General features: G+C 48.9%; 3 protein-coding genes across 14 annotated transcripts in view; 2 read left to right on the top strand and 1 right to left on the bottom strand.

Moving 5' to 3' along the window:
* Positions 1-17,452, top strand: part of LOC148111769 (uncharacterized) — a 332,684-nt gene that overhangs the window by 302,634 nt on the left and 12,598 nt on the right. The gene's annotated exons all lie outside the window — the stretch shown is intronic.
* On the bottom strand, positions 590-10,480 carry LOC148111771 (uncharacterized). Of its 11 annotated transcripts, XR_015730152.1 has the most exons (5): positions 7,019-9,210; positions 5,319-6,793; positions 3,595-3,796; positions 2,083-2,275; positions 590-1,844 (listed from the first exon to the last, which is right to left on the bottom strand). XR_015730152.1 is itself a non-coding variant. In XM_087879792.1 (4 exons), exons 3-4 carry the CDS (start codon positions 6,780-6,782, stop codon positions 1,785-1,787), a joined length of 1,524 nt encoding a protein of 507 aa, XP_087735918.1. In that variant the 5' UTR covers positions 6,783-6,793; positions 7,019-7,325; positions 10,053-10,480; the 3' UTR covers positions 590-1,784. The 11 variants fall into 11 exon arrangements, 6 of the variants coding, with proteins under 6 accessions (XP_087735918.1, XP_087735919.1, XP_087735920.1 ...); XR_015730151.1 differs by lacking the exon at positions 3,595-3,796 and having other exon boundaries at positions 7,019-9,211; XR_015730153.1 differs by lacking the exon at positions 2,083-2,275.
* On the top strand, positions 10,462-13,352 carry LOC148111770 (uncharacterized). 2 transcript variants are annotated; one of them, XM_087879804.1, is made up of 2 exons: positions 10,462-10,584; positions 11,340-13,352. In XM_087879804.1, exons 1-2 carry the CDS (start codon positions 10,576-10,578, stop codon positions 12,678-12,680), a joined length of 1,350 nt encoding a protein of 449 aa, XP_087735930.1. In that variant the 5' UTR covers positions 10,462-10,575; the 3' UTR covers positions 12,681-13,352. The 2 variants fall into 2 exon arrangements, with proteins under 2 accessions (XP_087735930.1, XP_087735929.1); XM_087879803.1 differs by having other exon boundaries at positions 10,564-11,093.

The following is a 17,452-nucleotide window of genomic DNA, read 5'->3' as shown; positions in this document are numbered from 1 at the left end:
CTTGGGGGGTGGAGGCCACATTTTCGCTGGCGGAGGAGTGCAGGCGGCCGTTGCAGCTGAAAACGGGGCCTGGTAGGGCTACACGCTTCCCTCCCGAGCTCTGTTTTCGCTGGCAGAGGCATTGTGGGCCAGTCCGATCTGTTCCCCACGGGCCAGATCCAAGCACCCTTCAGTTTGACGCCCCTGATCTAGTTCCTCCGATTGGGCAGTCCGTCGTATACACCTCTGGCAACCTCATTCCGTTTTCCTTTCATATTAACCCAAATGCATTCAAGGAGGTTTTCTTCATTTTTTTATTTTTTGCATTTCTACAAAGGTGCAGCTGCTTAAGTGCAACTCCACCTCCACCTCTTTTTATTAGGTGTTTTGAAAAATTTAAATCCTCCTGAATTTCATCCCACCAGTAACGGCAGAAATCTCATCTTTGCTCTCGTGTTCTGGGACGTCAGGTTCCCTCTGTTTCTTCTTCATACTTTGGGTGTTGATGTGTAGGCATCTCCTCCCTTTTTTATTCTCCCTGCGTTTCCTTCCTACACCTGCATTAGTCCCGGAGGGTTGAGAAAATAATTTCCAAAGAACTTGGCTCACAAACAGTTTATTCAACAACTTTATTTTCTCTCTCTACTCCAAGATCTCTGTTCTTTCGAATGAATTTGGCAGCTCTTTGACTTCTCAGAGGGAAGGGAAAGAATTCAAACTCTTTGCTTCCTTTCCCCACCTGTCCTTCCCACAAATCACAAGAGACACACTTCAAAAACAATAAATTAGCGATACCTTCAAGTATAGCAGCCAAGGTGATCCCTGCAACAGCTTTTCTTCTCCTGCTCTGCCCCATCCTGGAGGAAGGGAAGGGCCTGGCCTTCTCCACCAGCTGACCTTCCCCTCTGCAGCAGAGAAGCGGAGTGGGGCTTTGGCCTCACGGCACGGAGACCCTTACTGTGGCATGAAGCAAAGGGTGGGGCTGTTTGCCCCAGCAGCCGCCACGTCTCCCTCACTGCCCACGGACTCTGAGGAGAAAGGCTTTCCGGGTGTGGCTATGCCCAGAAAGGGGGATTTGGGACCCTTTGAACCCTCAGGGCACGTCCTCTACCACTGGAGGCTTTGTAGGATGCGATCAAAGATGCTTTTGCTGAGAAGACAATTTGGGATATTCTCAACCAGCAAGGTGAACAATCCCCCATCTCGGTCCTTCCGTTCATCAAGCTGGCCATTCGATGGACGGGATGGAGACAGGGAAGCAGAGCCAGCCCTTCCCTGTAGTTGCCAGGGTTTCTGAGCTGCTGCAGTTGGGTTCCCATGACCACAAGTGATGGGTTTCTCCTCCACCAAGAGCCCGGATCCTTTGGCTCAAGATACAGGTTGCATGAAGGGCCCTTTTCCTCCCGACAGTGGGAGGCTCCCTCATAGGTTTATTTTGGGGGGAAAAGGCACCCTTAAAACACAGCCAGCTGGGTTCACTGAGTTGTGCAGATGGCCTGGACTGGTTCCCATTGAGGCCTTTGGGCCCCACACATTGGGCAAAGGCGTCCTTGATCTAGTCCAGGTCTAGGACCGTGGGGTTATCGGGGTCTCCCTTCTCAACCTTTTCTGTGGTCTTGGTCTGCAGTTCGGGACAGTTCTGGGCGGCAGCAAAGAGACCAGACTAGAGAGGATCGAAAACACACTGGGGACCTTGGCGTTTCTTGAGAGGTTTTTCCAATCTTTCTGAGATGTTCAAAAGGCAAAAGAATCCGAAGTTGGGGAGCATCAATTGTAACCAATGCATTTGCTCCGCGGGGCCCGCTCTACTCCTCCTCCTCTTGGGCGGTGCCTCTTTCCTGCATCTGCCACCATCCTCCATCCTCCTGCAGGGGAGAAAGAGAAGACTGTCACGGCTGCATCCCCTTCCCCGCAGGGGAGGCCCAGGCCCAAGCCCCCGCCTTCCACGGGCCTCCCAGGCATGCTCCAGGCAGGCACAGCCTCCTTCTCAGCCTCCTGTCTCCCTCCCCGCCCAATCCCCCAGACTAGGCCTTGGGCTCCCGGGCCTGCCTTCTCCAGAGAGACCCTCCCGGACTTCAACTCCCAGCATTCCCTGCGCCCAACCTGCATCATCCCAGCTTCTCTGTCACCGATTCAGGCAGCTTCCCTCGGTGACCATTTTACTTCCGGAAGTGGAAGCTTCATAAGCTCCACCTTTTCCTTCGGAGGGACCGCCCCACGTAGTCTTCCTGCCAATCGACACCCGCCCCGCAGAGACCATTCAGCGTCCTTCTTCCTCCAACCAGCCAGATGGTGCCTGTGTGGTGTCGATAGTTATTATGGTTACCAGTGGAGGGGTGGCCTCCGCCTTTCAGGCCCGTCTCGGGGTCTCCGCCCTTTTCCTCCTCCCTGCATTGCCCTCCAGGCAGCCACCTTTCCCGGGCTCCCCCTGGGCTCATCCCTTCTGCAGCCCCGGAGCCCCCCGGCCTTTCCCCGCCGTCTCAAGGGGAAGCCGCGCTGGGACCGGGCATGGCTGCTCCGCGGGGCCTGCACTCCTCCTCTCGGGCGGCACCTCTTTCCTGCATCCGCCCCCATCCTCCGTCCTCCTGCCGGGGAGATAGAGAAGAGGGTGTCGCCTGCGTCCCCTTCCCTGCAGGGCAGGCCCAGGCCGAAGACCCCGCCTCTTGCGGACCCGAAAGAGACCCCCCCAGACTGCGACTCCCAACATTCCCTGCGCCAAACTGCAACATCCGGGCTTCTCTTTTGGCGATTCAAGCCGCTTCCCTTGAAATTTCAGATCCAGTCTCCCCCCCACCCCCCACCCTGTATTGGGGCAGGCGGAGAACAGGGGCTCTTCTGGGGCTGCGACCTTATAGCAGACTATAAAGGGGACCCAGTTTGGTCCATGGATTAAGGCACCAGGGTAGAAAGCAAGAGACCCGGAGTTCAAGTCCCTCTTTCGGTGCAGCCCACCTCACAGGGTTGTTGTTGGGGGAAGAGAGGAGGGGGGCGCGTTGTACGTTTCATTACTTCCTAGCTAACATCATAGTTGCTGGAAGGGTGTGGGGGCCTCAGGGAGCTAAAAAGACCCCTCATTTCAAACCTGAGCTACCAATATTCTTCTATTTTGTTGGAAACAAAGGAAAATATCCCCCTGATTTGTAAAAATAAATCCAGGATTCTAGTAAATAAGATCCTACAACTCGCAAATGTGTTTTTAGGAAACATCTATATAGCCTCCATTTCATCCAGGACAATTCTTGTTCCTAGGCAGAAGAACTAGGAATTCATGAAGAAAAGGAGACCATCTCCAGTTAAAGAGGAGCTAAGGAGGAGAACCTCCTGCCAATGGTTCCTGCTAGTGAATTTCCTCATAGAAGTCAGTAAAGAAATGATGAAACCATGAAATACATTGAGTGCTTGTGAAGCGCAAACAGAAAACATTGATTCTGGATTAAATTCCACACGTGACCAATTTTTGTGTCAGTCTTTCCCAGCTGGGTTTGTGTCTTTCCTGAAAGTTGCAGATGTATTTAGAGACACTCGGAATATTCTGTTGTGTAGTTGCTGAAAAAGCAAGTTCTCACATACCAAATAAGGAGAATTCATCAAGAAGGGGAAAACAAGCATTCTTACCCTTTAAAAAAAGGTATAGACTGCCATGTTAATATGTCATTTTAAGTTAGCCATTTAAAAGGTGCCAGTCCGTGGGTGGAGGGCTACATCGCAGGGCACACTGGCCTGGGCAGCAGCAGCAGGAGGAGCCCCCTCCAAAGGGGGAGGGGGTGGAGGAGGAAAATATGTATGTGTGTCAACTGGAGCATCAGGTTTCCAAGGGCTGAAAAAAAGTCCAAATATGCAGGGGTCAGTATTGGAGGGGATTTCCCCCTCTGCTGCAGTTTTCCAAAGGGGCCCTTCAGAAAGGAGGAGGGATGAGAAAGGAGAAGATGAATCCATGTGTGTGTGTGTGGGGGTCCTGTGGAGGGGCTGGCAAGGCAGCTGGGGGGGAGGGCCTGGCTGACTTAATCCTCTTACTGTCTCTACGATGTATTTTGCAGTTATCGTTCATGACAGTTGGATATATTGCCCCCAAACTGTACAGGTAGTACTAACTAGATCTACAATCAGAATTGAAACAAAAATTTCTGTTCTTGACAGTTGCTGCACCCCATTTTTTGCCATAATTGGCAGCTCATATCCTACAGTTGTGAAGTGAGTTGTGAAGTTGTTATGTGAATCCTCCAATGACTTTGTGGGACACCAGATGTGAAAGATACCAATACTGATGACGTGACTCTGGGACAGCGCAGCCGTCACAAATACATGCCAGTGGCTAAACGCCTGGATTTTGACCACATGGATGCTGGAACAGTCGTAAGTGTGAAAACTGGTCAAGGCCACTTTTTTTAGTGCTGCTATAACTTCACTAAGTCACTAAGCAAATAGTTGTAGGTCAAGGACTATTTGTACAGTGTTTTAAAAATAATCCAAAATAGCCCCCAAATTGGAACCCAGAGGTCAAACTTTTTCCTGCAACAAATCTGCAAAACTAGCCCAATTTGGTAGAAAAACCGTTCAACTGCCCACACTGTTTCCCACTCGCATTTCAACTCAATCCCCAAACTGTCCTCCTAGACTCGGTTTGGCTTTTCAAGGAAAAGAAAATGCCATTGTTGATCTTTACCCTGATGTTCTCCTCAATAAAGTTCAATAAAGTTTTGCAAACTCAGAAGATATAAATATGGGAATTCTCAAATTCAAAATAAAATGTCTCATCCCACTGAAGAACTTTCCGTCCCAGAAACTCAACTGGTTTCTAATCAGCTAGAAACGATGCCTGACCAGGTTCTGCAGGATTGTCTGGGACACAACACATCCTCTCCACAACTGCTGGGAAGAGGCTCTGCGGTATCCGAAGCAGCACATTAGATTCAGTCAGTTTTCTTCCATATGAAGAAGTATCCACCTTGTGAACTCCCAAGTCTCTTGTTATGTAATCTAAATGGGCTGTGATTAATGTGTACGTAGCATATGTATGGGTATATATATATTCTTTTGAGGGCAGGCCTCAGAATTCCATTCTTTATCTTCAAAGTCTAACAATCGGAGTAGCCCTCAACTGCAGCTCTTGGATCAGGGATCAGATGGACAGATGGACATCAGATGGACATCCAGACTCATACAAGGCCTCCCGCCCCTTCCAGGACAGCCTGCCCTGCTAGTTGCCATAAGAATGACCGACAGCAGTCAAACTCAGGCCTGGGACCCTGGGCATGGCCCTGGAAGACTAAAGGAATTTATTAAAAGAAAAAAATGTATTAAATTTATTAAAAGTGAAAGTTTTAATTGGATTTTATTACCTTTCTTACCAGGCATTTATGTGCTTCCTCTCCTGTGTGAATCCTTTGATGTTTATAAAGATGTCCCCTGTGACTGAAGCTCTTTCCACACTCCAGACATTTATGAGGTTTTTCTCCTGAGTGGATTCTTTGATGTGTATAAAGATCTCCACTCTGACTGAAGCTCTTTCCACACTCAAGGCATTTATGAGGTTTCTCTCCTGTGTGGATCCTTTGATGTCTATAAAGGTTTCCCCTCAGACTGAATCGCTTTCCACACTCAAGGCATTTATGAGGTTTTTCTCCTGAGTGGATTCTTTGATGTGTATAAAGATTTCCCCTCTGATTGAAGCTCTTTCCACACTCAAGGCATTTATGAGGTTTCTCTCCTGTGTGGATCCTTTGATGTCTATAAAGGTTTCCCCTCTGATTGAAGCTCTTTCCACACTTAAGGCATTTATGAGGTTTTTCTCCTGTGTGGATTCTTTGATGTGTATAAAGAAGTCCCCTCTGACTGAAGCTCTTTCCACACTCCAGGCATTTATGAGGTTTTTCTCCTGTGTGGATTCTTTGATGTGTATAAAGATGTTCCCTCTTACTGAAGCCCTTTCCACACTCCAGGCACTTATGAGGTTTTTCTCCTGTGTGGATTCTTTGATGTGTATAAAGATTTCCCCTCAGACTGAAGCTCTTTCCACACTCCAGGCATTTATGAGGTTTTTCTCCTATGTGGCTCCTTTGATGTGTATAAAGATTTCCCCTCTGACTGAATCTCTTTCCACACTCCAGGCATTTATGAGGTTTTTCTCCCGTGTGGATCCTTAGATGTGTATAAAGGCCGCTGCTATGAGTGAAGCTCTTTCCACACTCCAGGCATTTATAAGGTTTTTCTCCTGAGTGGATTCTTTGATGGTTATAAAGATGTCTCCTCTGACTGAAGCTCTTTCCACACTCCAGGCATTTATGATGTTTTTCTCCTGAGTGGATTCTTTGATGTTTATAAAGATCTCCCCTCTGACTGAAGCTCTTTCCACACTCAAGGCATTTATGAGGTGTTTCTCCTGAGTGGATTCTTTGATGTGTATAAAGATCTCCCCTCTGAGTGAATCTCTTTCCACACTCCAGGCATTTATGAGGTTTCTCTCCTGTGTGGATTCTTAGATGAGTTTGAAGGTTTCCGTTTCTTTTGAAGGTTTTTCCACATTCCGGGCACTGATGTTCCTTTCCTCCCTCCTGGATCCTTCGGTGCTTTGGGGGTCTTCCGAAGGAGCCTCCGCCTTCCAGGCCCGTCTCGGGGTCTCCGCCCGTTTCCTCCGCCCCGCATCGGGCTCCCCCTGGGCTCCTCCCTCCTACAGCCCTAGAGCCCCCCGGCCTTTCCCCGCTGTCTCCCGGGGAAGCTGTGCCGGGACGGGCTGGGCTGCTCCACGGGGCCCGCCCTCCTCCTCCTCCTCTCGGCTGGCGCCTCTTTCCTGCATCCGCCGCCATCCTCTGTCCTCCTGCAGGGAAGAAAGAGAAGAGGGTCATGGCTGTGTCCCCTTTCCCGCAGGGGAGGCCAGGCCCAAGCCCCCACCTCCCACGGGTCTCCCAGGTATGCTCCAGGGGGACACGGCCTCCTTCCCAGCTTCCTGTGTCCCTCCCCGCCCTCAAAACTAGGCCTCTGGCTCCCAGGCCTCTGGAGAGACCCTCCCGGACTTCAACTCCCAGCATCTCCTGCGCCCAACCTGCATCATGCTGGCTCTGTCACCAATTCAGGCGGCTCCCTCGTTGCCCTCTCTGTATTGATGCAGGCGGAGATCAGGGGCTCTTCTGGGGCTGCGACCTTATAGCAGTCTATGAAGGGGATCCAGTGATTAAGGCACCGGGTTGAAAGCAAGAGAGCAGAGTTCAAGTTTGAATCAGCCGCACTTTCAGTCTAGCCCACCTCACAGGGTTGTTGTTGGGAGAAAAGAGGAGGAAAGTGTCACCATTGGGAGAAGACCTTGTCTTCTTGCAGGCGTTCTCCTTTGTTTTGTTGCATATGTTCTCCACCTTATTTGTAAAAATAATAAAGGCAGGATCCCAATAAATACATAAACTCACTATGTGTGACTCACTCGTCTGTTTTAAATAGCAACTACATGGCCTCTATTTGATGCAGGAAAATTCTTGATCCTGGATGTCAAAATTCGGAATTCATGCAGAAAAGGAGACCATCTCCAGTTAGAGAGGAGCTAAGGAGGAGAACCTCCTGCCAATGGTTCCTGCTGGTGAATTTCCTCATAGAAGTCAGTAAAGAAATGATGAAACCATAAAATACATTGAGTGCTTGTGAAGCGCAAACAGAAAACATTGATTCTGGATAAAATTCCACACGTGACCAATTTTTGTGTCAGTCTTTCCCAGCTGGGTTTGTGTCTTTCCTGAAAGTTGCAGATATATTTAGAAACACTCGGAATACTCTGTTGTGTAGTTGCTGAAAAAGCAACTTCTCACATATCAAATAAGGAGCCTTTGTCAAGAAGGGAAAAACAAGCATTCTTAACCTTAAAAAAGAGGCATATACTGCCATGTTAAAAGGGCTAATATGTCATTTTAAGTTAGCCATTTAAAAGGTGCCAGTCTGTGGGTGGAGGGCTACATCGCAGGGCACACTGGCCTGGGCAACAGCAGCAGCAGGAGCCCCCTCCAAAGGGGGAGGGGGTGGAGGAGGAAAATATATATGTGTGTCAACTGGAGCATCCAAGGGCTCAAAATAAGTTGAAAAATACAGATATGCAGGGGTTAGTATTGGAGGGGATTTCATGTGAATCCGTCCGTGTTTGTGAGTGTGTGGGGTCTGTGGAGGGGCTGGTAAGGCAGTTGGGGGCAGGGCTGCGTGAATTAATCCTCTTACTGTCTTTGGGATGTATTTTGGGGTTATCGTTCATGACGGTTGGATATATTGCCCCCAAACTGTACAGGTAGTACCAACTAGATCTACAATCAGAATTGAGACAAAAATTTCTGTTCTTGACAGTTGCTGCACCCCATTTTTTGCCATAATTGGCAGGTCATATCCTACAATTGTGAAATGAGTTGTGAAGTTGTTATGCGAATCCTCCAATGACTTTGTGGGACACCAGATGTGAAAGATACCAATACTGATGACGTGACCCTGGGACAGCACAGCCGTCATAAATACATGCCAGTGGCTAAACGCCTGGATTTTGACCACATGGATGCTGGAACAGTCGTAAGTGCGAAAACTGGTCAAGGCCGCTTTTTTCAGTGCTGCTATAACTTTACTAAGTCACTAAGCAAATAGTTGTAGGTCAAGGACTATCTCTACAGAGCTTTAAAAATAATCCAAAATAGCCTCCAAATTGGAACCCACAGAGGTCAAACTTTTTCCTGCAACAAATCTGCAAAACTAGCCCAATTTGGTAGAAAAACCGTTCAACTGCCCACTCTGTTTCCAACTCGCATTTCAACTCAATCCCCAAAGTGTCCTCCTAGAGAAAAAAAAAATAAAAAAAAATAAAAAATCCAAAATAGCCCCCAAATTGGAACCCAGAGGTCAAAATCTTTCCTGCAACAATTCAGCAAAACTAGCCCATTTTGGTAGAAAAGCTGTCCAGCTGCCCACAACTGTTTCCAACTCACATTTCCACTCAATCTCCAAAGTTTGAGAGGGTGGCTGAAGCCCCTGGTTTATCTGTGTCCTCAGGGTCACCCGAGTGGTGCGAATGGTTCTTGCAGTCTGCAATTTTTCCCTCTGGAAATCCATTCACACCCCCACACCATGCAAAGGGGGTTCAGCCCAATTGCATCGGTAAAAGTCTGTAGAAATTCTCCGTCATCCAGGTCAGGATTGTCCCAAAGGTGCTTTGTTCAGGAGGCAGCTGGACTTTTTGGTTTTTTCATTTGAAGGTGTTTTGCTTTTCATCCCAGAAGCTTCTTTGGTTCTGAAGAACTGAAGAAGCTTCTTGGATGAGAAGTGAAACATCTTCAAAGAAAAGCAAATGAAGTCAAATTGCCTCTTGAAAAAGCACCTTTGGGATGAGGCCTCCTGCATGAGCAGGGGGTCAGACTAGAAGACCTCCAAGGTCCCTTCCAGCTCGGTTGTTCTTATTCTGTTAGCCGAGAAGGGAACTTCCTACATACACCTAAAAACAGCTTGAGAAGCTCACTGGGCTCCAGCATCAGATCCCCTCAGGTCTTTGGTGCAAAACAAGAAGAACATTAAAAGGATGTCAAATTGCGGCCCCTTTAGCTCTCGCCTGCCTGAGCGTCCCTCTACTAGATCTCCACCCCCCACCTTCCCCAGGGAGGGACCCTGGATGGGGGGGAAAGCCAGAGACCCACGGGGGGCCCCCAACCTCCAGAGGGCAACGGAGGGAAAGGTTTACCTTTGAGGGGGGTCAGCAAAGGCTGAGAGGCCCACATATTAATGGGGGGGGTGTCCTGGGGGGATTTCTCCCCCTCCTGCAGATTTGCAAAGGGGTCTTTTGGGGGGGGAGCTTGAGGGGGGGTGTCGCTGCTTGGAGGCCACGGAGGAGCCTGGCTGGAGCCCCCCAGGAGGAAGGGGAGACCCCTCAGCCCCGCCTGCCTGGGTGCCCCCCCTTATTTCCACCCCCCCGCCTTGCCTAGGGAGAGACCCCGGTTGGGGGAAGGGTGGGAGAGTCAGAGACCCAGGGGGGCCCCCCAACCTCGGCCTGCCTGAATGCGGGGGGGGAGGGGCGGAGGGGGAGAAGAGGGACCCCAAAGATCAAAGGGAAAATCCCCCCCCAGCCTCACCTCCGCACGAGAACAGAGAGTCAGCACCGCGCAGGCGCACTCTCGGTGACTGAAAATGGAGGACGCCGATTGGTCGCTCTGGGGGACGGCGGCGATTGGCTGGAGGACTCCTTGGGGCGGTCCCTCCAAAGGAAGGGTGCCCCCCTCCCCCGCACCTCGCTTATGCATAGACCTCCGATGGTGTGGGGGGGGGGAAGTCGCAGCCGCAGAAGGGCCCCCCAACCTCCGCTTGCCTGGATGCCGGGAGGGGGGAAAGCTGAACGGACCGCAAAATTTAAGCGGCCCACCTCCACGTGGAACCAGAACAACCCTGGGCAACGCGCAGGCGCACTCTGGTTCTTTGAGGGAAGGTGGACGCTGATTGGTTGCCCTGCGGAGGGCGGCGATAGGCAGGAAGACTCCTGGGGGCGGTCCCTCCAAAGGAAGAGGAGGAGCTTCTGGCAAAAAGGGCGCGAAACCTCCACTTCCGGAAGCCAATCGGGCAAGGAAGGAACTCCCTGTATCGGCGATCAGAGGAGCCCGGATGATGGAGGTTTGGCGCAGGGGATGCTGGGAGTCGCAGTCTGGGAGGGTCTCTTTTGGGTCCGCAAGAGGTCAGGGCCCACCCGGGGAGGATTAGGCGCCATCTAAGAAAATGAAATTGAAGGTTGAAAGAAAAAAAGGAGGTTCCACATTTAGGCAAGGAAAACAAAATGCTCAGGGAGAGTATAGGTGGCAGCTCACTCAACAGTGGTGACTCTGAGGGGGATCTTGGAGTCCTAGTGGACAGTCGCTTAACTAGGACCCAGCCGTGTGCAGCAGCTGCCAAAAAGGCCAACACAGTTCTGGGCTGCATCAACAGAGGGAGAGAATCAAGATCACGCAAAGTGTTGACACCACTTTATGATGCCTTGGAAAGGCCACACTTGGAAGAATGGATCCAGTTCTGGTCGCCATGATGTAAAAAAAATGTGGAGACTCTAGAAAGAGTGCAGAGAAGAGCAACAGAGAGGATAAGGGGACTGGAGGCTAAAACGTATGATGAACTGTTGCAGGAACTGGGTATGTCTAGTCTGATGAAAAGAAGGACTAGGGGAGACAGGATAGGAGTCTTCCGATATCTCAGGGGCTGCCACAAAGAAGAGGGGGCCAAGCTATTCTCCAAAGCACCTGAGGGGGGCAGGACAAGAAGCAATGAGTGGAAACTAATGAAGGAGACCTCCAAGGTCCCTTCCAACTTTTATTCTATTTTATTCCCATGTGGGGAAGGGGATGGAGCCGTGACCCACCTCTCTTTCCCTCCTGCAGGAGGATGGAGGAGCCCGGCGGAGGAAGGAAGGAAGCATCGCCCGAGAGGAGGAGGAGAGCGGGCCCCGCAGAGCAGCCCTGCCTGGAGACGGCGGGGAAACGCCGGGGGGCTCTGGGACTGCAGGAGGGATGAACCCAGGGGGAGCCCGGGAAAGGCAGCTGCCTGGAGGGCGATGCGAGTTGGAGGAAACGGGCGGAGACCCTGAGACGGGCCTGGAGGGCAGAAGCTCCTTCGGAAGACCCGGGAGACCCCAAAGGATCCAGAAGGGAGGAAAGGAATATCAGTGCCCAGAATGTGAAACATCCTTCACAAGAAATGGACATCTTCAAAGGCATATAAGCATCCACACAGGAGAGAAGAAATACAAATGCCCAGAATGTGAAAAATCCTTCAGGACAAATGGTCTTCTTCAAAGCCATCTAAAAATCCATTCCGGAGAGAAACCTCATAAATGCCTGGAGTGTGGAAAGAGCTTCAGGCATTTGGGAAACCTTTATAGACATCAAAGGGCCCACTGGAGAGAGAAACTGAATAAATGCCTGGAGGGAGGAGAGTCCTTTGGAAGACTCAGGAATCTCCAAAGAATCCAAGAGGGAGAAAAAAAGTATCAGTGCCCGGAATGTGAAAAATCCTTAAAAACAAATGGACATTTTCAAAGGCATCTAAGGATACACTTGGGAGAAAAGAAATTTGAATGCCCAGAATGTGAAAAATCTTTCAAAAGAAATGGACATCTTATAAACCATCTAAGAATCCACTCAGGAGAGAAACCATATAAATGTCTGGAGTGTGGAAAAAGCTTTGTTGTTGTTGGACACCTCAATCAACATCAAATGATTCACTCAGGAGAGAAACCTTATAAATGTCTGGAGTGTGGAAATAGCTTCAATAGGAGGGGAAACCTTTATAAACATCAAAGAATCCACTCAGGAGAAAAACCATATAAATGTCTGGAATGTGGAAAGAGCTTCAATAGGAGGGAACATGTTCATACACATCAAAGAATCCATTCAGGGGGAAAACCATATAAATGCCTGGAGTGTGGAAAGAGCTTGAGGCAGAAGAGAAGCCTTAAGAGGCATCACAGAATCCATTCATTAGAGGAACCAGATAAATTCCTGACGTATGGAAAGACATTCAATCAGAGAGGAAACTTTTATAAACATCAAAGAATCTGCTCAGGAGAGAAACCATATAAATGCCTGGACTGTGGCAAGAGTTTGTCTTCAAAGAGAAACCTTTATTCACATAAAAAAATCCACAGAAGAGCACGGTCACTCATGCCCTTGTCACCTCCCGCCTGGACTATTGCAACGCTCTCTAAATGGGGCTCCCCTTGAGGAGCACCCGGAGGCTCCAACTGGCGCAGAGTGCAGCCACGCGGGTGGTAATGGGAGCGACATGGTGTTCCCATGTAACACCTCTCCTGCGCGAGCTGCACTGGCTCCCGGTGGTCTTCTGGGTGCGCTTCAAGGTTTTGGTTACCACCTTTAAAGCGCTCCATGGCTTAGGACCTGGGTACTTGCGGGACCGCCTACTACCACCAATAGCCTCCCACCGGCCGGTACGGTCCCATAGAGAGGGGCTCCTCCGGGTGCCGTCGGCCAAACAATGCCGACTGGCGGCCCCCAGGGAGAGAGCCTTCTCTGTGGGGGCACCTACTATCTGGAACAAGCTCCCCCCAGAGATACGGAGGATCCCGGATCTGCACACCTTCCACCGCGCTTTAAAGACCTTATTTCACCAGGCGGGCCTGGCCTAATTTTCTCCCTCTTTCATAAAAGATTTTAATTTTTAAATATCTTTTAGTATTTTATACATTCAATTTTAAAATTGGTTTTAAATAGTTCGGGGTTTTAAATTTGTCGGAGCCAAAATTATTTAGTTTGATTTTATTCTACTTTTAAATTTTGTATGGATGTGTTTTATTGTTTGGCTGTGCACCGCCCTGAGTCCTTCGGGAGTAGGGCGGTATAGAAATCAAATAAAATAAATAAATAAATAAATAAAAACCATGTACCGTATATATGCGTGTATACGCTGAGTTTTTCAGCACATTTTTTATGCTGAAAAAGCCCCCCTCGTTTTATACTCGAGTTAGGGTCCCACTCGGGTGAAATCTAAAATTTTCGCTACCGGTTCTGTGGGCGTGGCTTGGTGGGGGGGGTGTCCTGTGACTGAGTGGGCGTGGCCAACTCGATGTCACAGCCACACCCACTCAGTCACAAGAACCCCCCACACACCACACCACGCCCACAGAATCTGGTAGGAAAACTTTTTTAATTTCTATTCTTCCACCTGCTCTCTCTTCGCTTTGGGTTGGAGACAGGGCCGCGCCATTCCCCGAGGCCCCAGAGCCGCCACCTGCTCACCACTTGCCTCAACCAGGTAAGGGAATGCACCATTCTCCGACACCAGCCTTGCCCTGGAGCCGCCGCCCGCTCGTCCTTCGCCACGCGACGTTTCCTACTCCTCACTTTTCTCCTGCAGCTGGCTGTCAGGGTAGGCAAGTGCCCGAAAGTTACCAGAGTCGCTCACTCTCCTTCTTGAATGTGCCGCCACCAACGCCGCCCTGTTCCACGCGCCAGCTGCACACGCGCACACCCAACCTGCCGATGATGAGTGAATGAAATTTACACCACAGTTTTTTTTGTTGGGAATAGTTATGGATTGTACTGTGATAGAGACTAAGTTGGTTTTAAATCTAATAACAGCAGCCAGGCTACTGGTGGCCCAGTATTGGAAGAAGGAAGATCCACCTACTATTGAGAAATGGACAATAAAAGTTGCGCATTTGGCAGAGATGGCGAAAATTTCATCATATCTTAAAGATCACTCAAACGAAAGATACATATCGGAATGGAGAAGATGGATTGACTATATTCAAAACAAGTATCAGACTAAGAAGTTTCATATAGCTTATGAATGAAACATCTTTAATCTTTAATTTATGTTTATAGTGCTTTGAGTTATAAGGAGTTAAAGACCTAGGGAGAATCTGAAGTCAACAAATTGTTAGCATACTTTAGTTTTATGTTTGTGAATGTTATACCCTGTGCTTGTTCTAGGAAGTCTAGGGAGGGGGGTGGGTGGGCAAGGGGGGTGGGATGGGGTGAGGGTGGAGGGGGGGAGAAAATGTTTGTATCTTTTATAAAACTTTTCAATTAAAAAAAAGGAGAGCGAGCGACTGGTAACTTTCGGGCGCTTGCCTTTTCTGACAGGCAGCTTGCGGGAGAAAGGTGAGAAGTAGGACACGCCGCGTGGCGAAGGGTGAGCCAGCGGTGGCTCTGCAACAAGGCCAGAGTCAGGGAATGGTGCATTCCCTGACCAGGTTGAGGCAGGCAGTGAGCAGGCGGTGGCTCCGGGGCTTCGGTGAATGGCACATCCATGGCCCCTGGCCTCTGACCCAAGGTGAAGGGCGAGTGGGCAGTGGCTCCGGGGCAAGGCCGGAGTCCCTTTCTGGGCATGTCACTTCTGCCTGTTGGGCCACTTCCAGGAAGTAATGACTTTTAGGCGGGTGGGCGGACCCTCCAGCTGCCATCCCATTTCCCACCCTAGGCTTATACTCAAGTCAATAAGTTTTCCCAGTTTTTTGTAGATTAGGTGCCTCGGTTTATATTCGGATCGGCCTATACTTGAGTATATACGGTAAATGCCTTGAGCGTGGAAACAGCTTTACCGAGGATGGAGACCTTCATTAACATCAAAGGATCCACATGGGGGAAGAAACTACAAATGTGGCTGAGCGTGGAAAGACATTTAGTTACGATGTATGTCTGAGGAATTGAATTGAATAATTTGTTTAGCCAAATGTGAAATTTGTCTCTGGTGCAGAAGCTCTCAATGTACATGTAAAAAAACACAAAAATGATAACGGAAGGGACCTTGGAGGCCTTCTAGTCCACCCCTCTGCTCAGGCAGGAAATCCTCTACCGTTTCAGACAAATGGTTGCCCAATCTCTTTTGAAAAGACTTTAGTGATTGAGCACAACAACTTCTCTAGGCAAGCCATTCCACTGCTTAATTTTTCTCACTGTCGGGAAATTTCCCCTGAATTCCAGGTTACTTGTCTCCCTGGTTATTTTCCGTCCATTATTTCTTGTCTTCCCTTCTGGTGCTTTGGAAAATAGGCTGACCCCTCCCCTCTTCCTTGTGGCAGCCCCTCAGGTATTGGAACAGTGCTATCGTGTCACTGCTGCTCCTTTTTTTCACTATCGTCAGGATAGAGAATCAGAGGGACCTTGGAGGTCTTCTAGTCCAACCCCCTGCTTAAACAGCAGAACACTGCAATTTGAAAGAAGTGGCTGTCCAGTCTATTCTTAAAAGCCTCCAGTGATAAAGCACCTACAATTTTTGGAAGGCAAGCTGTTCCACTGGTAGATTTCATATAATCATACCATGGATACGGTGTCACTAAAATAGCAATTGGATTTAGGCTTATATACCTCCCCATAGTGTTTCCCAGTAGCTGGCGAGAAGCTTTCTGTAAGTGTTGGAAACTATCCTACTTTCACTGCAGCTGCACAGGAGCACTGCAGCGCTAAAACTTTCCAAATTTCGATCCCAAAGGAATATATGGGTCCTCTATTTTGGACGCATTCTATAGAGGTATATTGGTCCCAAGAATTGTCCTATTGTGCACCGTTTTGCCCAGTGTGAATCAAAAGGCACAACCCAAAGCAAATAATCCAGGCTCACTGCTGTGTTTATTGAACGGTATGTACCGCAGTGGCTGTCCTGCAACAGAATAGTGGGAGACTCCACTGCAGACCAATAGGTATATTTATACACTGCAGAAAAGAGGGAAAATATTAGAGAAGGTGATGAGTACGTGTTCTTAAGTAATGGATCTCAGGTTGCTTTTCTGTTATCTACTATGTTCTTAGAAGAAGAAACACTTGGATCTTGAGATTCAGGGGTTGCTACTGGAACCTTGTGGGGAAACTTACCAATTTCCATTTTGCCCACAGTTCTTTCCATGCGCCTGGAAATTTCTCTCCTGGGTTCATTCTTCCCTTGAAAATAAGGCTCTTGACCCGCCTTCCATACATGCTCATAGGCTGGTGGGAGGGGGGTTAGGGTGTTCCTTGAGCCACGGGGGGGGGCTTCATTTTTAATATAATAAGAGTTTTCCCCATGTATTTTTCCTCTTTTATTTTTCCCTTTTGTAAGCCACCCAGTGTCATTAGCAGTTGGGCTGCTCTCCAAGTTTAATAAAAGGAGTCCTACCTAAATAACTGGGTACGTGTCTCAAATTTCCTGCCCTTGGATATCCCAGAGCACCACCCGAGAGGATCCTGACTTCTCTTTCAGCTATGCAGGACATGATCTGTAAAACTATTTCCAAGGTGGCTTCTCATCCTGGAGTCGTGATAGTGAAATGATTGGGGTGTAACCACCACTTCGTGATTGCTGATAACTTGATTCCATCTTCTCCGGCGTAGATGGAAAAATGTAAGCATTCGGTTCTTTAGGGTTTGATGCTTCAGCTGCTGAAGGTGGACTTAGTTTGTGGGAACTGTTCAGAAGTAAAATTAGTTGCGAGTCAAGGCAGCTGAAGTTTAGTCTGAAACCAGCACATGAAAATAGTCTTAAGAGTCTTCTTAATAGGTGGCTCTTACACTTCTAGGATAGAAGAAGGAAAGTGGTGTGTTTCATGTTAGGAACCAGAGTTCGATGGATAAAAAAAAAAAAATCCAGAAAATTGGGGTTTTATTTTGTTTCATATAAGCAACTTGGCTTCCTTACTAATCCCGTGTTCTGTCCCTGTCTCACACACTCACTCAAACAGCCAGCCGAGGGTTAAATAAACTTCTTCCTAACAATACTGATAAGGAACTTGGCAGAAACTCTGTAACTGCCTGCCAAGCATTTCTTTACTCCGATAACAAAACATAAACAAAATACACACAGTTGGTAATAGTCCAAGAGTAATAAAATCCAAAACGTCCAAAGGTACAAAGTGACTCGCCAGAAGATTTAGCTTTGTCCGTCACAGAGTCCGAATGGCCACCACACTCCCTTTTATAGCCTGTGGGGTGTGGTCCAATGACTCAGCTTAATCTCTGGCATGCCTCCTTTTCTGCTGCGCATGCTTATCCCGTCGGCGCTA

Source organism: Pantherophis guttatus, chromosome 16 (assembly GCF_059756535.1).
Source record: "Pantherophis guttatus breed Tessera chromosome 16, ASM5975653v1, whole genome shotgun sequence".
Taxonomy (NCBI): domain Eukaryota; kingdom Metazoa; phylum Chordata; class Lepidosauria; order Squamata; family Colubridae; genus Pantherophis; species Pantherophis guttatus.
This window is presented reverse-complemented; position numbering and strand designations above follow the sequence as displayed.

Coding starts and splice junctions, on each gene's coding strand:
- LOC148111770 (XM_087879803.1), top strand. CDS start 11,070: ATGATGAACTGTTGCAGGAACTGG. Junction 11,094..11,339: donor TGAACTGTTGCAGGAACTGG/GTATGTCTAGTC, acceptor TCCCTCCTGCAG/GAGGATGGAGGAGCCCGGCG.
- LOC148111771 (XM_087879792.1), bottom strand. CDS start 6,782: ATGGCGGCGGATGCAGGAAAGAGGCGCCAGCCGAGAGGAGGAGGAGGA. Junction 1,845..5,318: donor ATAAATGCCTGGTAAGAAAG/GTAATAAAATCC, acceptor TCTCCCCTGCAG/GAGGATGGAGGATGGTGGCA.